Genomic DNA, 24,323 nt, shown 5'->3' with positions numbered 1-24,323 from the left:
TGAGTGCGGTCCGTAGGAACACTAATCTAACTCTAGATATCATTGAACCGACCACGCTGTATTCCGTGGTTTCTATTTTGACTGCGAACAAGATTTAAGAAAAAAGAAAAAAAATAACAAATATGTATTTTACATACATTTATATTTAATATAAGAACTTCGAATTTATTAATGGATAAATGAATAATTAGTTGAACAATGTAGCAATAATTAATAATTGCATTTAACAGATGACGTTGCAAATCATAGAAATAACATAGACTTAACTGTGAAGAATGCAAGATTTTTTCCATTCTTTTAGTCAAGATTTCAATAATTAATATACACATCGGGTACCTTACGTATATGCATGCATGTATTTATGACGTATTATTAGCTCTTTTAGCTCTTGATAATGCTACAAAAGTTTTACTTTAATATTGCAGTTTTTAGTGATTCATAATAATTGTTTATTTATAACGTAAAGGCCATATTTATGTACAGTATAGAACTTTACGATTTGGAAAAAAAAAAAAAAAAAAAGAAAATAACAAAAAATGGTAAAGTAAATGTAGAGGAACACAATGGCAAAAGATTAATTTACATAAGAGTTAATGTCCAAGCAACGAACACACTCCGTTTCAGTTTCGTGTGGATTCCTTTTGTTTCTTCCGATTACTTCTTCGACTTGACAAATAAATTACTTCAATTTCTTGATACTATGCTACTGTTTCCTGGAGCCACAGATAACTCACCGCCTTGCGTCGTGTCACGTGCTTGACCCTGCAACGTTTTGAAAATAATAGATGTCAATTATTTTCCAGGTACATTCACTAAAAAATTTGAAAATTTATTTCTTACAAATTCCTACCTTCACATGAATGCGATGCTTCAACATCGCAGCTCTGAGGATGAGCATTCTAGTACGTCGCTGGTACTCCTTGCCGACGCTAATTGACTTCTCAAATGTCGTACTACGCTGATCAACGTCTTTGGCATACAAAATCTGTAATAAAAATGAGTACACAATGAAAGCAACCCAGAAAAACCTCATACTTAGTATACTATATTAAAAGTAAAATTACTTTATTGTGCGAGTCGATGCGTGCCTGGATTTGACCTTCGAGTATAAGCTGCATGAGCTCATTCTCAAGGGCGGAGACAGTTCTATTGAATGCTGTAGCCATTCTCCTCATATCAGCGCTTAAATACGGGCTAAAGTACTGAATTAATGCTCGATTTCTGATTTGAGTATAGAGAGAGTTGACATGTGGTGCTATGTACATATCAAGTAAAATGTTGTCCTTTATCTCATCCAACAATTTCAAACATGAGGCATACTTTGAGTTGTAAAACTGGAAGATAATATCTCTAAGTTGAGGTTCGAGCTCCAAGAACAATTTGAACGAGCTGCTAAATATGACTTGCTTTTGAAGCTCGTTTCTTTCGAAAGTAGCAAGGGCACAAAGTCCTCCGTAGAGAGCAACATTGCCTGGAGAGAGGAGCTCAGGGCAGTCGCAGTGATCCAGTGAAGCCTGGAGGAAGTGTCGCGCCGCCATTTTATATTTCATTGTAGTGAGCTCTGCGAGTCCAGCAGCTATTTTAAGTTTGGTGATGACAGCCTGATTGTTGTCCTTGCCGTGAACTTCGGAAAAGTCAGGCGTGTTCTCAGCTTTGGTAACATAACTGATGACATGGGACCAGTTTTGAAGATAGACAGATACCTTGATGACATTAAGGCACATGTTAACGACATGTTTACCACTGGTACAATAGTCGCGTGCTCGCGAATAACACTTAAGCGCATTGCTGAGATCGCCACAGTCGAGGTAATGGTCACCCAAATCGTCGTGACCTCTCCTAATACTTTCCTTGATTGAATTACTCTTATAGTTCTTTAGATCGGTATCAAATTTCTCTAATTTCAGGGCCGCCTTCTTCGACTTAGACTCTAGCCACATGTGATCGATTGCCGGTATGTCTTGGGATGTCGACTGTGCTGCTATATCAGGCAGTCCAGGCGTGCCGATTGCCTCCTGCAGCTTTTTATGCAGAGTTTGATAGATTCCTGTGTTATATGTTGTCATCACATAAGTTATCGCCATTTTCAATGCTTCCAACCGCAGTGTCGGACAATGATCTGCGATATAGATCAACCTGTACAGTTTTGCTAGTCCTGTATAGCTGTTCGCATAGACTTCTAAATCCTGAAAAAATTTATCGTACAATGAATTGGGCTATAGTCATTTATAAAGCAATATTTCAGCATCGATGGGAAAAAAAAGATAGGCGAGAAAGATCGTTAGCTCCTTACCAGCGTGGGATTTTCTACAATGTATGGTTCCTCTTCTGTATTGTCATTGTCTTCAGTTGGTGCGTCAACTTGCATTGGCTCCATTGCATTCTGCTGTTGAAGAGAAAATGAAATCCATTGTATGATACTTGGAGTGATTTGCGCAACGCAAACTATAGGTTTGCTGACCGTTACATTTTTAAAAGTGGCTAAATGACATGTTTAATCTGTCAAAGATAACCCCAATTTGCAGAGCGTTTTTTATATCAATATTGGCGCGCTTAGGATACGCAGTAACATTGTTCAAGTTGTATTTTTACCTGAAACACCTCAGCGTGTATCGGCAGTGGCATTATATTGAAATTCTGCGCCGCCGGTGCTCGCTCACGCTTCTTCTTAAAAATATATTGGCAGTTTAACTTTTATGCCGAAATACCGTGGACTAATCAAACCAGAGGCGAATTCCAACTCGTTTTTTAGACCGTAAATGGCGTAAGCTTATCGGCGTGATGGCGCTGCAGTACAAACGCTATGTCGAGTCCACACACGCCGTCCTTTAGTTCGCGCCGGAGGCATAGACTTTAGAGATAGATTGGCGGCCCGTGCGCTGAGCTGAAACCACTGAAATATAGGCTGAAACTCTAATTAGAGTGAGAAAGCAACAGCAAGAATCCGACCTCTTATTCTAATCGACAACTTGGGGGGGGGGGGGGGGGGGGACACCGAGCTTACATAAGTATGATATAAGTATACCTCCCCGCTGGCCTTATTGCTTTCCCCACCTGGCGGCTGTTCCCCACTCTTTCGACCGTGCAGTAGAGAAGTCGGATTGTGCTGTTGCTTTCTCTTTTCAATTGGAGCTTCAAGGGGTTGATTATTTCAGTTCATTTTTCACATTTCCCACCATCCAAACATTCTGATTGGTTGACTAAAACTTTGTAAACCAATCCGAATGATTTGATGATGGGAAAGGCCAAATGTGAAATTACTTCGTGATCGCCCTCACGGAAAAAACCCCAAATTGGGTGTAAATTCGTACCCCTAACTTTTTTCTTATGGGAAATTAGCATTATCTATGAGTTGGAGGTACGAATTTACACCCAAGTGGGGCTTTTTTTCCGTGAGGGCGAACCCCAGCTCGATACACGGATTGCACAGTCTATCTCTATAAGTCTACGGCCGAAAGAAAACAAAGAAATCAACTTATCGGGTCTTATTTTGATTTCCTTTTCACCCGTGAAAATGACGAAAACACCGTTCCGTCTAATCAGGAGCCCTGGTCCCCTAATTCTGACTTATTTTGCACTCGCGAAAGCATCGATAAGCGCCATCCAGACCAATGGGAAGGCACCTTAAAGGGAAAATCTTCTTTTCACGAGTGAAAAATAAGTCAGGATCACGGTCCTGAGACGAGATTATGTAATTTCACTTTTCACATCTCTCAGCATAATTGCAATCCTCCCTTTCACGACCCTACAGCACCCTTCACCATGCCCTTAGCCGCGGAGCGAGGTCCACAAGGTCCACAAATTCTTAGTAGGTACATCTTCAGTCAAGGGCCACATTATGAAATTGAACAATTTTGGTTTTAATCGGGCATTTATATGTTTATTCATTTGTTGGGGTCCGATGGGCAGCACCGCTGTTTTCCAATCGGGCTGGTTTCCAATACGGCTTCTAATTACTTTTGGTGTCCAGTAACGCTGGTGTCTAAAACGGGCTTAGCCTGACGAGACGAAAGAACTCGAGTTGAAATTCCTAGCGTTTCGGAGAAGACCCAACTCGCAAAAGTTGTAAGACGGGTCACTTCGTTCCGATGCCAAAATGACAAGCTGAGGTTTGAACGCGGTTGACTACACGACGGCAATGTTTTCAGCTGCCGTTCTCCATACTCCCTTTGCGATTACGCCGCGGGCGCGTCTATTGAACATCTTGAGACGGCTGTAAACGCAAAATGATTGGTTATTAACGCATCCCTTCCTCGCCCCGCACAAGCTGATCGTTTATGAAAACACCCGAAAGGGTATGGCTGGTTCGGTTGTCATTATTATTATTATTATCGATAGCTGGAAGACTAGTTATCGAGACTGATTAGTGCAGGGCTGGGTACACTGTAAAAAAGGGCGGTGTTAAAATTGTTCAATAGTGGCCGGTGTGGACAATTTTAGGATAGAACAATTTTTCGGGTCAACTCAGAGTTTGAACATTATACATATAGCGTTAGATTGACGACAGGTAGTATTAGATTAACATCGAATAGTTTAAGCTTGACACCAACAAATATTCTATAGAAGTGTTCCACACCGCATTTTTTTACAGTATAATATTTGAAAACGTTTGATTTTCAATATGCAAGTAAAATACAAAAAGTTGTTTTCTATTTTCTGTTTTAGATGGAAAAATGTATACCTTCAACCGTTTGTCAAATGCCTGTATTCAAATGGATTTTAAACTTCTGGAAAAATTTCATGGCCAATATTCTAGAACTATATTCTCTCGGACTGGTTAAATAATAATAGAATTTTCAGGTCATCACTTAGTCTTCAACTTAAAAAGAGTCTATTTAGCGATGCATCAATTAGAGAGTTTTAAATGATATTTTACAAATAAACAGCGTATGATCGAAGTATTCGAAATATTGTTCCAACAACGTTTTGACTAGCTATTGTATACAGCGAAATTCTTAAAAACTGCAGTCTTCTACAGTTGAAAAAAAGTTTTCGAAGTACAGTACTTATCTATTATACAACATTTGCCCGATTATTTTACGGTGTAATGCTAAAATATCCAATGGAGGACAAATTGGCCATAGAAGGTAATACGAAGAACTGTAGTTCCTTATCAAGAATAATACGGATGTACAAAGTAAGATGAAAATCGTAAGGTGACGTGTATTACTGATTAAAAAAAAAAAAATGTAACTATTTACAGGTATATTATAGTATATCATTATACATTTTGTAACTCATTTTAAATACCTATTTTACATTTTTCATTTCAAACAGCATTGCGCAAAGCACTTTCATTTGTTCACTTGAATAATATTTTTATAAACATTTTCCATTTCATATTTTAAATGTATTTTTGAAAGTATGTTTACCTAGCCATGATTAGTTACTGGAAATTTTTATGGACAATCAAATCTCTTCTCATCAAATGTTTACCCGCGAAAATTTCTTGCCTGAGAGCTGGTACGAAACAATGTTAGAACTCATGATAAAAACACGTACCTTTGTTCGAAACGTGAAACCGGCACGGTTAACTTTTATAATGCTCCGATTCTATCGAGTTGTTTCAACTCAGTCTTGTTTCTTGGCTCGAAAGTCGCTGCTTGCAGTTGTGTACTTTATACACATGCATATTGCATACCTATGTCATAATGTATAACGGTGCATGGATTATAGACACAATGGTGGCAGGGTAGTTAACAATGTAACACGCGGTGGCACCTACGTGAAATATATTTAGGTGTGGTAGTTATATTCGAGAACAAAAGCCGCCTCTGGAGAACATTTATCGAGGTAACGAGCTTTCTCGCCTCTGCAAGCCTCGTGTGACATTTTACGCTATACGTGCTGCATCGTGCACCACGGTTTACCACGCCACACTTAGAAATTGATTTTCCGTCACCGTCGGAGTTTGTTCAAAAGATCGCCTATGTGTACCTTTTACACGTGTACACGTGTACAATGTGCATATTAACAATTGTGTACATACATCGGTTGCACATGGGCACATCAGAGTCGCTATTATGTCCTCGAAAGCTTTCAGTACTCATCTTCTGCGGAGGGAATTTTTGGAATTCAATGGAATTTTTCAAGCGGCTTAAATAGCCTCGGTTAACTTTTAATCTCGATCGTTGGATAACTCGAGCATTTGGCTGAACGGTAAGAATTTTAATTACGCCAACTGCACTCTGGCAGCTTTTGAGTCGGGGGGTAAACTCGTCTTGATATCCGCGTCACGGAGCAAAGTCAAAGGCGATAGTAGGCAAAGCTCAAGGCTGCAAAGGCCTCCTCTCGAGTTCTCTTCTCGCAATCAGTGTTAATGTAGGTCAGTAGCAGTGGGTTGCTGCGAGGGTTTATATTATATATATTCACACAGGTATGCCACACGCCATACATATTACGACGTTAATGCCGCCTAAAATATTTACTACAAGATCTGTGTCGTTTTTATTGGAACTCATATACGATCGATGTATATCCATATAGTATAATATATATTACAGGTGACCTGGTTTTTCATACTTGTATGTATATAGAGCTATATTAAGTTGTGTATATAATTAATCGGGTCGTTAGTCAATCATAGTATAGGAGATTTCATTTGTGGAACGTACACGAGGAGTGTTTTTTTTTTTTTGCTTAATTTTGTGAGCATGTGTTACTCGTGACTGTAAATTATGGTTTAGCTGCGCGGTCCTACCCTAATGAATTCTACCGACCCGCGCAGACAGTGCGATTTTTTTTTTCAATATTATATATCTACACGGCGACTTATTGTACATTAAATGCCACAAAACCTAATGATTGGTCGGTGAATTTAAACTTTCTTAGAGGATTGAAGAAAATTAATAGAAGAAAAAAGGATATCGTTTTTATGCAGAATTGTTTGTACCGGAAGTTGAGCTTTAGATATCTTTAAACACAGTTGAAAATTTTGCTTAAATTCGAATACGGAATTTCATTTAAAGTATTCATACATAATGTATATAAATATACTAAATTTGCAAATCAAATTGAACCAAGGATACAAAGCGTGGAATGTTTGTCCGACGATGCGAGGGCGTTTTTCAACACACATATGTTTAATGTATAAGCATGTCGTCACCGTGTATATATTTGTATGTTTCATATATATATAGGTATATATATATTTATACATGTATGTACATGTATGTTCGAAATACATGTATTGGCAGCGAATTCCTTGCACTCATTCTTGCCCACACCTAATTCCCTATTCAATTTATTTATATTTATATAATATATATATATCTACATATATCTACAATATGCCTTCAATTACCTATAACAATTTATCAAACTCTGCACCTGAACCTCCGAACATTAGCGTATAATCTTGTGTGCATTTAATCTGCAATGAAAATGAAACTGTAATGTTTCTGCATTTTGTGTCGTTATAAGATGTATAAACATTTTGTGATGATTGATTACGATTTGCACACAGGCGCACATATACACAGGTTTATACCCTAATACTTCGTTGGTTTAGAGCTTCATATTTACGTAAAGTTTAACAGTTCATTTATAATTATATATGGTTTAGTAATTCATGTTTCCTAATTAAGAAAGCAGTCTACACTGGATTCGCTGGCGAGTATATGGAAAATCCTGTGAATACAATCACGTATGAATGAATGAAAATTTATGTATGTACGAGTGTGCTAATTAAGTTCGCTCCCGCGTACAAGTATATACGTATGTGTAATATACATAGTGGAAACGTTGTAGGTATGTATAACGGTATGTGCAGAAATGTGTACATGCATATGTACAGTATTTTGTAGAAATGTGTGTATATATGCAGAGTATGACTGTGTTAGGAATAATTAGTGTGTAGTATATACGTGTGGGTCACCTCCATCGAGGGACTTTTAAAGGGGATGACCCAGGATGAAAAAAAGGAGAGGAGCCGGAACAAGGGAGCGAATGAGTCGAGTAGCGGCGAGTTGATTCCCATTGCGGAGTACCTGTAATGACGACTCCTAGAGATTACCGTGAAGTTTACGTAGAATTAAATTCGGTAATTGGAAGGCAGTGTTTTGTTTTCATCTTTTTGTTTGATCGTGAACTTACAATTTCTATACAGCCTTCACATTATCTGGAGAATGGGGTGGGGGTAATAATGTGGAAGGATCGAAAAATCGAAGGGTCACAATATCGAATTTTGAAGAAGCGGAAACTTAATTCATATAATTACGAAATGTTGAAAGTCAAAGTGCGGGGCAGTAAAAGAACAGAAAAGTCACAACGTAGAATCCCAAACTCTACAGAATCGTCGGAATTCCTCTCGATAATATAGAATCGTGATCAGATTCGCGATTTTGCCGTTTTATGGTTTGACCTTTCTATATTTTGTCTTTCTGTACTTCGACTTTGAAGATTTTCAATTTTCTATTCTTGGACTTTCCGCATTATAAAATTTTACGAATAAGATTTTCACGTTTATGAAAATTTGATATTCTGGTCCTTCTATCAATCGGTAATTCCGGTTTTTTATCCCTACCCGGAGAATGATTCTTTTGCAGTACTGAACTCAACAGACCGAAAATAGACCCACTCATTGTGAGTACATACGTATACCTATATGTAAGTGTATGTATAACGTACACCTATGTATGCGAGAGAGGTATTTGAAATATTTTTTTAATTTTCATTTCGTGGATTTTTTTTCACAATTCGCCTGGTGCACTTTGCGGAGAAACTTGACGATTTTAGCTCAGCACATAACGAGGATGGAAGCACTACTGTGTTCACATTCGCAATTAATTCCAGTTCAAAAATTCCGTAGGCGTGGATGAGCCTGACGTACTACACACCGTCCGTAACTGTGACAGCAATTGACTAACTACTTTTAGGCGTCTATGAAATTCACTGGCTAGAGTGAAACACAGGCAATTCATCTGTACAAGTGTACGGAAAAGTTTCAGAAGTTGAATTCCTCATTTCTGGGGTTATAACAACCGTGAAATTAAAATAAAATCTCCCCTGTCATGATTTTTTGTCGGGCAATGAAGCGCTTATTCACTGATTAATACAGAGAATAATCGGGCAGAGATAACAAAATTGCAAGCGCGTCAAAGGCAGTCATGTATTAGACCTCACCTCACTGTTTGAATTCACATGTTCAGTAATTTATCTGTACTTCACGCATAGTACTAGTCAAATTTTGAGCTATATCCTAGGTTATCTTATAGCAAAGATTCGGATTTGAGTGTAGTTTTTCCACCATAGGATTGAAAAAATCTTTATTGCAATTTGGCTAACTCATCTAGAGTAATTCACTCTCTTTTCGTGTGTTCTATACATTATGTTTGTGCTGAGATGTACCGTTTTTCTACTGATTTGGATGGCTTTTATTAATTATAAACCGTCCGTCTGCAGATCAACAAGAGCTCTAAACTTTTATAGCCTTATAACCCTGGAACTAACGTTACCGCGTTTGTTCGAAATGTTTCTATGTAATCGGTTAACTATTTTTTAAAAATTATTTCACACCGGAAAATAATCATTTCAGTATCCACGTCACCGTTAGTTTCGCGCGAACAAAATGAGTGTTGGATTTACTACCCTTCAGGAAAATGAGGGACTAGCGCAGTATTTTGTTGAAGTTTCTATAGTTTTCTGTTAAAGTTACTGCAGGAATGTCGTGAGTTACTAGATCGACAGTCCCATTTTCCACGGTAGTAAAGTTAAAGTAATATTTTTCCATGTAACCTGACAATTCTCCAAAAACGTTTATCAATATTGTTATGGCGTGTAGATGTTTACATTGTTACGCTCAAGAGCGTAAAATCAATTCTCAGAGCACTGGACGAAAAACAAATTGTGCAGGGTGCAAATAGTGCGTCAATGAACGGGTACATACGTAAAATGACCATAAAGTCGGAGTTGAACCATAATCACGTCTATTTAATCTGGGTAACTGTAATAACCGTAAAATTTCCCATTCATACGAAGTAATTTTTACACGTAATAATTATGGCGGGCTACCTACGCTGTGTTAAATTTGTTAATTGTTAATTCGTCTCCACAGTACAACAGTGTATCGTATATACATACATATACGACGGTAATGTGGCAGTGGGAATAGGTTTACCGTGGTGAGAACATCGTATAACATACATGATAACGACTAAGCGGGGCACCCACGCTTTAGAAGTCCCCTAAAATAGATCGTGGCGGTGTATCACAGAGATACGCCCCTGTAACGGTGCCGATATCTTGGCACCAGCTGGGGGTGTTTTCAGTTAAGTTAGTAACTTGGACGGTAAAGTACAGCATCGTGTCTCTAGACTGTTGTCTCCCGGTCGACGTGGATGTACTCCACGAAACCGGGCTGCTGTTGTCAGGAGGCTGCGCCCAAAAGGGTCTCTTCGGTTGGTGCTCGGCGCGGCTTCTTTCCCTCGTACTGTCCTTCGTAACGGAGTCTTCGCGCCGATTTCTTGGACCTGTATAACGTGTAACAAACAACCAAGCACACGCAAATTCTCGTCAGTACATTTTCACTGCTTTCCAGGTACACCAAATTTTTCAACCATAAAATTTCAACGTCCTTTTGTTTATTGCTCTTGTCCATACCGCGCGATTTCCTTGGAGGTCAGGCAACGAAAGTTACGTTTGAGGTCTTGCAGTCTCATTGCTGAAAACATTCTCTGTATGCCTCAGCAGCCGACTACAGCCGACAGGCATTTTGCAAAGATTGTAAACGGAGTTCAGGCCTGATCAGAAATGGTGTCAAAAACCTAAAATGTTACTCCGGCTGCCTGTCTGCTGGCGCGGCGTCGGGTAGATTCAAGAAAATCGTTCGGTATGTCGGACAAGTAGCGAAGATGAGTTTAAAAAAAAGTCGTCTTTCCAGGTTGGTTAAACAAGATTTTCAAGCTTTCCAACGATCTATTCACGGAATTCTGGTTTAAAAATTGCTTTACCCAGACGAAAAGTTTTGAACCACCGACTTTTTCATAAAAGCTTGAAAGGGGTCCTCGTGTTGAAAGAGGGTTTGTTTTGACATGCATATACTTACGAGTTCGTTTTATTTTTCACTTTCTTTGATCTTCGCCATGAATTGTTTAGCAACACTCGAAGAGAAAACTCAATCAATCATAATCAGAGATAAGAAGCTACCGTGAGTCATCTGTGGAACTTGCCTCCAAACGCGATCAGACATGCAATCGAAGCTTAATTATGTGTCGTTACATTTTGAAAAAGCAACTTACGGTTGCCTACCTACTGGCGTCTAGCGGCAAGTTTCACAGAAGATTCTCGGTGTACAGGAGAAAGAAACAGTAGAAAATAATCAAGATGAAATACGCGAAGAAGGAGCAGAAGAATAGGATAAAGGTAATTCAAAAACAGACACAGCGAGAGGTACAGAACAGCAAACCGATGCATAGATAGATGAAAAACAAGAATACCTGCCAATTAGGATAGCGAGGATACAGGCAAAGGCCGTAACGACGCCGGCGGTCCCGGCGACAAAGAGCCAAACGGCTGGGGGAAGCATGCCCAAGAGCCTTGCCCCGTTTCCACAGTGTTCCTCATCGTGACCAGACGGGCAATGGGGCCTGCCGTCGCACCATAGACTGGCAGCGATGCAGGCACCGAGTTCCGGGCATCTGTGCGGACAATCACCGGTTGCAGAGGTGTCATTTTCGACGCCACGTTCAGGGAGTCTCAGCTGCCTCCGGAGGGCGGATCTGCTCCTGGATATTTCGAGCCAAGAAGCCGCGGCCTGTCCCGGCTCCCTAGCGACGAAGTCGATGAGGAGGGCCGGGGCCCTTGGGGGTCCCAGCCAGGCGTCCCTGCCCACGCCCCCCTCCCCCTCGGCGCTGAGCCACTCCTCGGAGAAGACGTGAACAGCGTACTCTCGGGCACCGGGCTCGGCTGGGCAGACGACCTTGAGAAGTTTCGGTGGCTTCCCGGAGTACAAGAGGACGCGATTGCTCGTTGGGCATCGCGGCGCGTCGCTGACGACGGGCTGGCCGTTGGCGGGGTTTGGGTCCAGGGGCAGGAACCAGCCCCAAGTGAGGAGGAACAGCGAGCGATTTTCCCGGGCCTCAACGAGCCACGGGAGGCCCTCGCAGTATATGTCAGGCCTGGACAGCGGGGGCGCGACGAACCTGAGCTCCCCACCTTCGCCCCGGACCCTCTGTTTCCGGGGGCACTCCGGCGCCCTGACGAGCTCGAAGCTCGCGTGGAAGAATACCGTCTCGAAGTCCTCGTGCGGGGCTTGCTGATCTACGAGGAACGTGATCTCGAGGGCCCGGCTCGTCGATATGTGGGTCAGGGGCAGGTGCGAGGTGTTGTCGCAAAGGCAGGCCCGCGGCAGTCTGAAGTCCCGCCAGGGCGCCTCGAAGAGCGTCAGGTGGGCCTCTCGCGACCCGACTTCTGGTGAGCAGCGCGGTCGCCCCGTGTGGAAGTCCCGCTCGCTCACGCAAGTCGTCAGCTCCCCGAGACTCGCGTTGTGCAGGGTGAGACGGACCCGCTCACCCGGGCCCCCCTCGACCCGATATCGGCACTCCAGCCGCGACGCGCCGCCCCTGCCGAAGAGGCGGACGTCCCTCGGTGAAGTTATTGTCCCAGCCCGCACCTTCCGCCACACCCGATTGCACGCACCCTCGATCCAGCTCTCGCCGCCCTGCAACGTTGCCACGAATTCGTACCGTGCCTGGGGGAGAGAAGGGAAGTATTTTTACGATTAGCACAGCACTTTTCGGAAAGAGAAAGAGGGGGTGTCTTTCACGGCTTAACGTGGTTCGCAAAATTTTCGGAGATCTCAGGTGGAAATATGAGATACGGTAAAGAGTATCGGTGTCCTTTCGCGTCTCGCTAATGTACTTGGCGCGAAACTATACATATATATCAGGACTATCTCTTCAGTTGAGCAAATTTTTAATCAAAAGCATTGCTTTGCTTGCCAGAAAGTTTTAAAAATATGTCTAAATTTTTATTCGCCGGATGCATTGCAAATTAAATACCGCTTGGCGAAACGCGCACTTTTGAGGGAAACGTTACGTTTGAATGACTATCGCGCAAATATTTACCACTTTCCGTAATTTTATAAAAATTAACCAAGCCAAGTTCCATTTACTTCCCAAAGACCTCTTATGTATTATACAGGGTGTCCCGTAACTTGCGGATAGTAAACCCTTCTCGTACGAAAAAATGTATATATATATATAAATTCAAAATGTAGATGCTTAATATTATTGTCGTGTATTTGACAAACGATAAAATAAATACAAGTATATTCGAGTTTGCCTGCTTGTCATACAATACGTATATTATTTTCGCTATATCTGGAGGAATTCATATTTTTTCTAACGTTGGTTAGCGGTGTTGTGCATGAAAAATGAGGGCAGTAAAGTATTATAACTGAAATTCCTCTATCGCGCGTAATAGACACAGTTATGATGCAAGAATGGTGGCTGTTTACCCACTCCGGGTACAAATTTTTCTTAATTTCTGATTAGGAAGAAGAATTACAGTTGACTTAAAATTTGGGAAGTTGATACGGGGGCACCGAATACCAGAAATTACTTGACTTGGACGAAATTTGGTAACCGGAAGGTTTTGTGAACGTTGATAACTTGTCGGAAGCAGAAATGCTAAAATTCAAAATAGCGAAGCCAAATACCAACCATTCTGTGATAAATTACCTTATATCAAAACCTCTGATTTCCAAATTTCAAGCCTGCACCATTGTTCCGTAATACATACCCATACCTACAGCATCGTCAACGTGCAGTGCGGTAGAAAAATTTCTCTTGTAGTTGACCGTCCTTTTTTCTTACGCACAACAATATTGCTGCGGGTTTACAATTCCCGAGCTACGGGACACTCTGCATCATGATATGCGATAGGTGTGTATTTTTTTGAATGCAATCACGCAGCTAGACAGTCTCACAATTGGCCCAATATTATGTCAACCGAACAGAATAACAACATCGAAATCCAATTGGTTTGAGCGAACGCTATTGAAACCCATTCAAGCTGCAATCAATTCGGGGATCCGGATAGATATCTATAAACCCGACTACAGGTTGATGGAAAGGCAATAAAGCATCGACATAGGTATATCCGTCGAATGACAATAGTCGGGAGGCACAATATTTGCGAACTACCAATACCGCCCGCCCGAGGTTGACTAAAGTGGGTAAAAAACAGCTTGTTTTTCCCAATCTATATCCAATCCAAAACAACGGGTAGAATACAAATAATTAGTACCTGAAAGTTGACTGTGTGCAGCACCGTTCCGGGCAAACTTTCCATCTTAAGAGTGAGAGTCGGGGCGACAGTGAGGTAGCTTTCTTCGGCGGTGCATGGCCTAGTGGCCCTGGTGGCATTGCGGAGAGCCGCGTGAGCGCAGAGTCTCGGTGCTTCGTCACAAAGAGCAACGATGGGCAGCCCGTTGCTCGGGGTACCGTCCCAGAGGGTGATTTTTACGGCGCAGGGCCGATCGGTCCGAGCGCTAACGTTGCTCTCGGCGTTGCCAGTGAGGTCGCGTTGAGAATAGGACGAGAAGTAAATCCATACGCGGTCGCCGGAGAGGCCCTGGATGTTCCAGGTGCAGCTCGATCCGGGCGGCAGAGAATGAAGAGGGGCCTTGAGGACACCGGAGCGCCAGGCTGTGCCGTTAACGAAGAAGTGGCAGCCCTGGGTCCCGCGGGCGTAGTCGAGCCCGTCGGAGTCGACGAAGACGACCTCGGCCTCGAGTTCGAGCCTGAGCGCGGACGCGCCGAGGGGAATGGCGAGTGACGAGCTGCGAAATTCTACGAGCATGGTCGGGCCCCTTGCCGTGACGCGAGGGAGAGGCCCCCCGCAGTAGGTGAGAAGCACGGGGTCGTCGGGCCCCGTGCCGTCGCGAATGACGATGCGGTCCCGTTCGGGGGGGCAGTCCTGCCAGACGGCGAGGGTGGCGTTACTCGCGGCTAGGCCCGCGGGCCCCGGAGCACTGGGCCTGACGGCCATCATGGCGTGCTTGCAGGTGGGGACCTCCTTCTGGCGAAGATTCAGCAGGCAGGTCGCGTTGCGCGGATACTCCCCCGGGTAGTTCGGACTCTGGACGCGGCACCGCTTACGGTAGCACTCGTAGAAGTTCCTCGAGCAGTAAGTCCCCGGAACAGGGGCCCCTCGCTCGAACGGTAGCCCCGGCTGGCCCAGCCGCGCGATCGCCTCGCTCCGCGCGACGAAACGGTACCGCAGGCTGAACTCAAAGGGGACCGACGTCGGAGCGTGGAAGAGCCTGACGGAGGCCGTCACGGTGCTCGTTTCGCTGTAGTAGGAGGCGCGCCCCTTTCCCGCACCGCACCATGAGCCCCCCGTAAAGGGCCGACCCAGCTCCGCGAGCTGCAACGATCCTTCGGGGCAGCTGCCCGTCGCGTCCTCGGCGGCAGGGTCCAATCGGCCGATCTTGAACTCCTCCCAGAGCAGTTGGACCAGCTCGCCGTGCCCCGGACCCCCGGCTGTGAATGTCAGGTGGCAGAAGAAGGGTAGCCGCACCTGAACCGGCCGCAGGAGCACCAGCTTGTACGTCCGGCCCTCGACCCCGTGGTACGTCCGGTTGCACGGCGTGCACAATGCCGGCTCGTCACTTCCGTCTCCGCAGTCGTCCTTACCGTCGCAGTACGCGTCGAGCGGCACGCAATGCCCGTCTTTGCAGCCCAGCTCCGCTAGCCCGCAGCTTCCCGCACCCTCCGCACCGCCCGATCCTCCTAGCATCACGATTATGCTCAACCATACTCCTTTCCAACCTCCCCCAGCATCAGCTCTGCCCTGAAATGGGAGGGAATTAAATAAAATGTCACGTGGGTTTGGAAGGAGCTGTGAGTTTCGACACAGTGACGCGAATTCGTAATTTCCTATCCTGATTTCCAACCAAACGTTGTATATAAACATATAAAAATATTTCATGGAAGTTTCGTGAATTTTTTTAATTCAATACTTCAGTAGTTTGCGGAAGAATAATTTGTTTTTATATATTCTTTTTTTATGTGAAACAAAGTTGAAGCGGATATAACAGCTTTAAAAAAGTACTTAGAGACGTCGACCTGGCTAAAGTATAGGATTATATATTCAAAAAGAGTGAAATTCAATTGGATATAACTTTTGCAATCATCGTTTTTAACGGAATTGTAAAAATACGACCTGATTATTTCATAACACTCTACTATATGCATAGATCAAAAGCAGAAATTTTTTCCCAGACACTTCCCGATTTGTTCAATGTCGGATATTTATTATAGTAAGTACAGTTTTGGTTAAAATTCAATAATTTTTCACTGTAACTGGCATCTCAGATTTCGCCCAACACATCTTATACTTGTAAGATACATGGACAAACGTTGATAGTTCACGGAATGGAAGGTCTGCAAAGTCGAATATTGTAAGAATCCAGAAAGTTCAACATATTTTAAATTAGCGAGTGTCAACACTTGTATAAGTTTTAAATTGAAAAATTTAATATTCACGAGCCCAATTGTTCATCGAATTGAATTCCTCATTCGACCTCTCACTATCCAACATTCTGTAACGAGGAAGTAATAACTCAGTGAATTAGTAAATATATGTTGTCAACTCGTTTGTCAATTGATTAGAGTATTTTTTAATCGATATGAATGAACTTTACTGGTATCAAGTATAAAGACACATCCAGAAAGAAATTTTATTAATTTTATACGACGAAGTATCGATTCGAATAGACGCGCATTCACAATTACAGTTGGAACTGTACTCGAAATATCTAATTCAACCCAGTGTGAAATAATGAATTCATTCGCGCACAATTCACGGTTCACAATAAAGTACGGAATATGTTTCGTGGAAAATGATACAATAAGGCTTGAACGAGCCATGAATTGATTGGGATCAAAGGAAATAATTATTTCACGTAAATTGAAAAATTAACACGTTAATCAACCTTCAACAGCAATTTCCCCTGGATACAGAAACTGGGAACATGACCACATAACACAATACAGTAGTCTGTCATCGCGTTTCAAAAGTTAATCCCACTTTAAACTCTGATAGAAATATTTTCTCTACCAAAACTCTGCGAGGAAAGTCACCGCGCGGCAGGATACGCGAAAAATTTTCCTTCTCTTCTTACAATTTGTAAGATACGCAAACAATAATGAACATATCTAGGTGCCTTTCCGATTCGCACGTTAAATTTTACGAGCGTATCTTTCGTCTCATTCTAAAGTTACATCCGCAGAGGCAGAGCTGCGAGAAGAAGAGAGTGAAAACGTGAAGAAGTAGTGATGGAATTGATTCACGGAGGCCCTTGCTCAGGTAAGCGGGTACAGGCCGCAGGGGATAGTTTTACGAGGCCACTAGACTTTTCCCTCATCTTTATCCCAGAGCGGCGCGGTTTTTTGAGATGAGTGCGCTATTATCACCGGCCGGTCCTGCCGGACCCCGCAGCAAGCTTTGCTATTGTCTGCGTGAGGCGTAGGGGTGGGACGGAAGGGGTGGAAGTGGGGAAAAGAGGAGTGCAGAGGCGGCGGTTTGTCTCCGCGATAACCGCGAGGGTGGAAGAGAAGGTGTCCTGGACTACGGGAATGCTACTCGAACGGCGTTGGCTAAAAGTTTCCTTTCATCCTTTCAATACATATTTTTTTAGCTCTTCTTGTCCTTACATTATTTTTTCTTTTCACCCTTTCCTCCTCGTTCAACCGCTTACTTTTCAGTCTCGTCAATTGCACCGTGGGAAACCGCTGCGCATAACAAAAAGACGGGGATTGCAAATCGCTCGATCATGTAGTACGGTGATATTCGTGTAGTTATGCCTGCCCACTTCTGACTCCCTACATTTATGGTTCGAAACGAAATGCGAGTTTCGATTCTATACGAATTGTGTGAAAAAATGACGGACGATGCAGCCGACGTTAAAAAATGGGAGTCATTGTTACATAATTCGTATAGAATCGAAGTCGCATTTTCTTTCGGACCGAAAATAGATTATAGCCGAAAATGGGTAGGCATACTTGAATATAAATGTAATAAGGCTTCGGGCGTTTTTTTTTTTTTTTTTTTTGTGAAACTTGTCGCATCAACGCCAGTAGATAGACAACGAAACTACATTTTGCATTCCATGCGTATCCGAAATGTATATTCGTTTATCTGTCTGCTGACGTAAAGCGGCGAATTTCACGATCAGAAAAAACAACCGGTATAGACGATATCGAACAACGCTGTTCGATTCACGACCCGATGAGCTTCGATAATTATTATACCTAGTAACTATAAGACTCGGTCCTGTCCAGCGGAATTGAACGATCGCCTGAATCACGGTAATGAAAAGGAGATAAGCCACGAGCCCGCTACGTACACCTGTTTTCCAACGGTAAACAGATGTGCATGAAATTGCTTAATATAACACTCCAGCCACCCCACTGAGCCTAGCTGGACATGCAACAGGCAAAATTCCACGGCCTCGAGACGGGTTGCAGTTTTTAAAGCAAAAAAAATAAAAAATGTTAGCACCTATAGAATACATGTTTGTCTGTACGTACGTATGAACACAAAGATAAAAATAAAACTGTACTCTGGAATTCCAACAGCGAACTTCGCGAAACATACTTAAAATTTTTCGCAACACGAGCCAACTCTACTGTTGTAAAATTCAGGCTCTAGGTTCTATGGGTAATTCTTTCCGTTCAAAAAGCATGCGGAAGTACATGTTTATTTAAAATTTCTGGAACGTCACACACGAAATACTCCATCTGTTAGAGGTCTATACAGAGATTCACAACACCATAAAAGGACCAGATCCATGGTGGATCTCTACAAGACATCTATACAAATTCGCAATATGTATGGTCAGATTAAAGATTAAGTCCGGTGATGGATATATATTGGATGTCTATGAATGTCCATGCCCCTAAGTGGAGGTACTGTAGAAAATTATCAGGCGGCGAATAGTTACTCTCTTCTCTCGCCACCAAACAGAGCTCTACAGTATACAAACCTCCAACGATTCTACCCTTTCGTTTACTTCGAATTTTGTCCGGTACTTAAGGATCCAGCTGTCCTTAAGTGCCTTTGACTTTTCGTCCAGGACAGAACAAAATGTGCACATAATAATTTTATAATATTTATGATGATACGTTAACAGGAGTAGAGTATACCGAAATAACGTCCGTTAAAGGTATTAATTTCACGATATTTCCAATGAAGATCTATGTGGATATGTAGTAGAAGTCTATATACCGGAAGTCTCCAGTGAAATTATCGACTCCGAGCCACATTATCACCGCTAGTGCTAACACACGCACAACTTTGATGTGAGCCAAGTGTGGCGGATAGATATGCTGCAAACGAAAACTTGTGCATGTGTTGGCACTGGCGGTGATCGCGTGACTCGGAGTCGGCACGTTCACCAGAGACTCCCGGTATACTGGATCTGTAAGATCTTATAAGATAGTGATGCACGTGAATAATGAATAGGAAGTCCGTTGGAGGTTCAGGCTTATTCTCCACAAAATCGATGAAATCTCTAATCGACGCTTTGTGGATACCTAGCAGAGTTCTACAAGATGTATAACAAGCGGACATTTGAATCTCTAATAGAGCTCTCATGTACGTCATTTCAGTTGAAATGGATGGAGATGGATACGCGAATACATTTCGAACAATTTTATACTGTATCCGTTTTTTGTTATTCATGCGACGTATCTTTTGTTTTATTATTTTTTTCTTACTGCGATTGTGATAGAAAAGAATCAGAGGTAATTCGAGATCGCGAATAACCAACTCAGTGTTATTATACGTTAATTTTTTTGATATGAAATATTGGGAAACGGTAGTTAAGAAAAGCCAAGAAAATTCAGATCCATTTCTATTAAACATAATAAAGATGTTTCATTCGTGTTCGCTATTGTGCCAATGTATGTAAGTGACATTGTTGAAAATTTTTTAAACAAGTTCTCTTTTTCCAAATTTTGATTCAATAGTTCCGACCAATTTATCCTTGGACAACGTAGATTATCCTTAGACAACGCACAGTGTAAATATTTAACACCTACACGCGAAACGTTTTCTCTGACAATCGAGCAGAGCGGTCGCATCGGGGCGTTTCGAACAGTACGAGTTCTGTATTTTGCTTTTATACAGATATCAAATATGCAAAGCCTTGGTAGAGAGAACCGCCTGGCATGGCAGAAATATTTCAAAAATGCAAAAAATAGAGGAGAGATATAAACGGCGAGTGCAGGATTGCGTTAGGGGGCGTATAGGGAAAGAGAGAGGGAGAGTTTGTAGCTGAACAAAAGCTCTGCCTTTTCACGCGACGCGACGGCTCGTAGTCAACGCGACACGACGTCAGCTCGACGTTTGTCTTTTCGTCCTTTCGCGGTTTAACGAGATGGTAAATAGAAGTTCGCGATCTGCAGTCGAGCGCGAGGTATCGTAGCGCGAAATAATTTCACTCCTGTCTCACAATTCGTACTCAAGTGAGACGGGTGAGCAAAAGCGATAGTTACGATGATTTTCTCTTTACACCAATAAACGAGTTTATTCGTCGCATAAATACCAATGTTTATAAAAAAAAAAAAAAAACTAGGAATGAAAATTTCATTTGTCTCATACTTTTTGTTCAATTGAATTACTTGACAATTGATGTATATTTTAGCTTCAAGATTACCCGAAACAGCATTCGGTGAAATCAATCGATTTTGACAAGCTTTCAACATTTTGCAACGGATATCTCGATTATTTCAAACTGTATTTTTCAACTTATCCTTTTTTTCCACTCATACCGTCAATCATTATTCGCTCAACCGTATGGTAATTAATTAAAACTTGCTTTAGGGAGCGGATTATATCGTTTTGGACGGCTCGTTTTACGATACCCTGTACAAATTGCTGTTGCCAACGTTTCGAACGTGAATAGCTCAGGGTTCTAAATACAGGTGTATAAAAACATGGCAATAATGGAAATTTCTATAAACATCGTCACCGAATCATATTCCGAGTCGAATCCACGCCCAACGTTATTCTATAATACATCAAAGCAATTTTGCAACTGAGTGAATATAATAATAATCATATTACATAACGCATCAAGTATTCCAATACACAGACAAAATTTTCTATCAATTTACTCCGACCTGGATTTAATGTACAATCTGAAGTTTGTCCTGAAACTTGCGGACACCCCGTCAATTACTTTGACTCACGGTCTGATGCTCGTCTCAAGGATTGTAATTAATTTTGATACACATATGTCAAGCCAAAGTAAGCCATATAAATACGTAAGGTTGCACTCTTTCAATCTCGAGATTGAGACAAGTTTTTCAATCTCGACGCATGGTTCTTACAATAAAATCTGAGAATAATTGGATAATTCAACAGTCACAAGAAATCCGGGAAAAAATCTAGATCATATGGAAGTTGACCTTACGTATGGGTTACACATGTAAAAAAGTAATTGAATGACGCGAACGAACCCTACTGTACAATTTACGCAGGGGAGTGTTAAAGGTCAATTACCGCCATCAAAAAGATGCGTTGGTGGCAATACAATGAACAACACATCACCTTCACAATTTCATTTCCAAATCAATAATCTTTACAGCATTTACAGCTAACTGCAGGTACGATTATAATCAACAAATTGTCGTTGCAGGTAAGGAGTAGGAATAACGGATCAACACCATCGAGTATCCGTCCACAATGGTTAGAAAAGTACGCGTTGAATAAAAGCGGGAGTGGGCACAAGCTTATCGAGTTTCGTGAAGTTTAAGAAAAATCGCAAACACAAGCAAGCGAGAGTGAAGTGCGTGAGAGAATGATCGAGATTGGGTAATCGTGGCAAGATGTTAATCAAGAATAGTAGAATCACAAGACCCACCATGCTGCGTCGTCATGCAGCTCTAAGCCGCCTCTTCGCTGTCCGCAGATCTGTGGTGCAGGTGGTAATACGCAAGTGATATCCTTTTCGGCATGTTCGCCCGGCGTATTACCCCAGCAATTTGACTCTTGGCACGCGTCTTGAATCCCCAGACGTACGTACGCACGCAGTTAGACGACGAACAGTCAAACGGGCAAGACGCACGCACGCACGCACGCCGCACTAAATCACCTCTGCACCCATAAAAACCGGACAACAACGGCAGGAACAGCTCCAGCGCCTGTCACACGGCAAGCATGCACGCACCCACGCACCCACGTACGCGCGATCCGGGAGCGAATTGTACGCTGGAGTTGCACGCAGCACGAGGCACGATGTGCTGGGGGCAGAGCCGAGAGCCTGGCCGCTGGGCGCCGTGTGCATCGATCGCCGTGTCGCCCTTATATACCCTGTGTACGAGAAATACCCTCCGCCCCCTCCCTCCCCCCCCGTTTCGCTCGCGGTTCAAGATTCGCCCATCGGATTTCGTCCGATGAGTAGATCGAGGCAGACGCGCTATGATTTCCGCTTAATTAAGTTCGAGACCCCGGAGCTGCGGCTGGTGGGATTCCCCTATATAATGCGATCGGATACCGCCTACGCGATCATTGTGTGATCCAGTTTTCTCGGCTCGTTGTTACGTGCGTTCGATATCGAAGGCCGATGCGCGATGTATGTACCTGCGGACAGACAACCGGGTAGATAAGCCCGACGGCTACGGGAGAACCTGAAATGCACAAATATCTATCCCCGCTCACCACGCAGACGTAAGCGCGTCACGGACGTCGATTGAACGCCGCGAGCCTGTGCACATTGTTGGTTTGACGTCGATTGTCTACCGCGCGCAATCCCCGATTCAAATCCGTTCGGGCTAAAAAGTCGACGCGACCCGCTTCGCAATACTCATTCGCTCAGCGGCCGCAGGCTCCCCTCCTCGACCGCAAAAAAGAGAAAAAATTTACAGATCAGTATTCTTCAACTCGCGCACACCGTTGTTTTACCTTGGCTTTTTGAACTGTTAACATCGTGATGTATAATCTAGGTACACGAACTCTACGCTCTATGTCGCGCGTCGATAATTACGGTATTAGTCACCTATCACTCAGTGATCGATATTTGTAAGATTGTCGAGTTACCGCATACAACACCCTAAAGTTACAATGACGAGGGCGTTCTAATCCGCGCTTAGTGCGTCAATTTTCTACACCCGGGTGTAGAACAATGTTTCATAACTAGCTTATAGTCTTGCACATATTTTTTCAAATATCGAATGTATAGGCAAAAACTTTACATTAATTGCAGCGAGGAAAGGGTTCAGTCATTATAACTGTGTATGTATCACAAAACGCATGAAAATGTATAAAATAAACCATTATTCATCAGTTTCGAAAACAACTTTCTCTTTCTTTCGTGAAAAAGAAATCTTTCCCGTTTTCATTTTTATATCAAACAAAAGTTTTCACTTTTGGAAAATCTCCCTGGACTTCAGAGTACAAAATGTCGCTAATTTCAAGGGTAGATTAATATCATGTCTTGAAATGCATACCAGTGTATGTAGAATCCAGGGGCGGCGAAACCACTACGGTAGGTGTGGAGCACTCAACGCCTCGAAATTTGGTAGGTGTGGAATTCCACAACTCAGATGTCTGCGGTTTTATAAAATCCAATTTTGTTTCAATTACTTGAGCATCAACGATGTTGCAAGATCACTTGGACGATGTAGCTATAACCCATATTCGCCAACATATAGCTGAAGAATTAGATCTTGATCTTCTGATAAACGAACTCGTCAACCGTAACTGCAGAAAAGCAATTTTTGGTATATCAAAGTAAAATAAAAGTGTATTTTGTGTAGGACAGACTGAAAAGTTTAAGGGTGTTAGTTTATGTTGGTCCAAATTAAGCCTCCCACACACCTACCCTCAGCTCCATATCTCGGAAATATACATTTCACCGCCCCCGGTAGAATCACATTTCGGGTACCAACAGTTTCTGCAGTATGTACTGTATATAGGTACTTGTCAAAAGGGGGAGTTCTACGTGTGCACATTAATATTTCAGAGTCAATTCGGTCGGCAGGGTTGGTCCGTCGAAATGCGTAACAATTCCGACGGTCGGTCGGTTAATTTTTTATTAATAATTCAAACCCGACTTAAGCTCACAATCAGTTGTATTCACGAATCCCTTTCCTCTTTAATATCCAGTTTGGTGTGCAGTCGGGTGTGCATTGTATGGCCGAGTGCTTATTGAAATCTTTTACCTTCGTAATTCAGTGATCGTTTTAAATATTTTTCCTGTGATTGAAAATAGACTGGTTAGTTGAATCTTTTGAAGATTTATAATCAATGAAGGTACATTAACTAAGACGGCAAGTAATTTAATCGGATGTAAGAAACGGATCATTATTATA

At 42.5% G+C, this 24,323-nt stretch overlaps 2 protein-coding genes across 5 annotated transcripts; both read right to left on the bottom strand.

Moving 5' to 3' along the window:
- Positions 1–333: 333 nt before the first annotated feature.
- LOC107222885 (COP9 signalosome complex subunit 1) lies at positions 334–2,811 on the bottom strand. Of its 2 annotated transcripts, none has more exons than XM_046735887.1 (5): positions 2,593–2,811; positions 2,294–2,383; positions 1,065–2,186; positions 851–985; positions 334–762 (listed from the first exon to the last, which is right to left on the bottom strand). In XM_046735887.1, the coding sequence occupies exons 1-5, from the start codon at positions 2,623–2,625 to the stop codon at positions 685–687; spliced, it is 1,458 nt and encodes a 485-aa protein (XP_046591843.1). In that variant the 5' UTR covers positions 2,626–2,811; the 3' UTR covers positions 334–684. The 2 variants fall into 2 exon arrangements, with proteins under 2 accessions (XP_046591843.1, XP_015517901.1); XM_015662415.2 differs by having other exon boundaries at positions 2,294–2,386; positions 2,593–2,808.
- Positions 2,812–6,553: 3,742 nt separating this feature from the next.
- Positions 6,554–24,143, bottom strand: LOC107222892. 3 transcript variants are annotated; one of them, XM_046735885.1, is made up of 4 exons: positions 23,460–24,143; positions 14,248–15,795; positions 11,440–12,688; positions 6,554–10,469 (listed from the first exon to the last, which is right to left on the bottom strand). In XM_046735885.1, exons 2-4 carry the CDS (start codon positions 15,739–15,741, stop codon positions 10,174–10,176), a joined length of 3,039 nt encoding a protein of 1,012 aa, XP_046591841.1. In that variant the 5' UTR covers positions 15,742–15,795; positions 23,460–24,143; the 3' UTR covers positions 6,554–10,173. The 3 variants fall into 3 exon arrangements, with proteins under 3 accessions (XP_046591841.1, XP_046591840.1, XP_015517911.1); XM_046735884.1 differs by lacking the exon at positions 23,460–24,143 and adding an exon at positions 21,875–22,299; XM_015662425.2 differs by lacking the exon at positions 23,460–24,143 and adding an exon at positions 21,875–22,299 and having other exon boundaries at positions 10,236–10,469; positions 11,436–12,688.
- Between the last annotated feature and the right edge of the window lie 180 nt (positions 24,144–24,323).

Source organism: Neodiprion lecontei, chromosome 3, assembly GCF_021901455.1.
Source record: "Neodiprion lecontei isolate iyNeoLeco1 chromosome 3, iyNeoLeco1.1, whole genome shotgun sequence".
NCBI lineage: Eukaryota > Metazoa > Arthropoda > Insecta > Hymenoptera > Diprionidae > Neodiprion > Neodiprion lecontei.
This window is presented reverse-complemented; position numbering and strand designations above follow the sequence as displayed.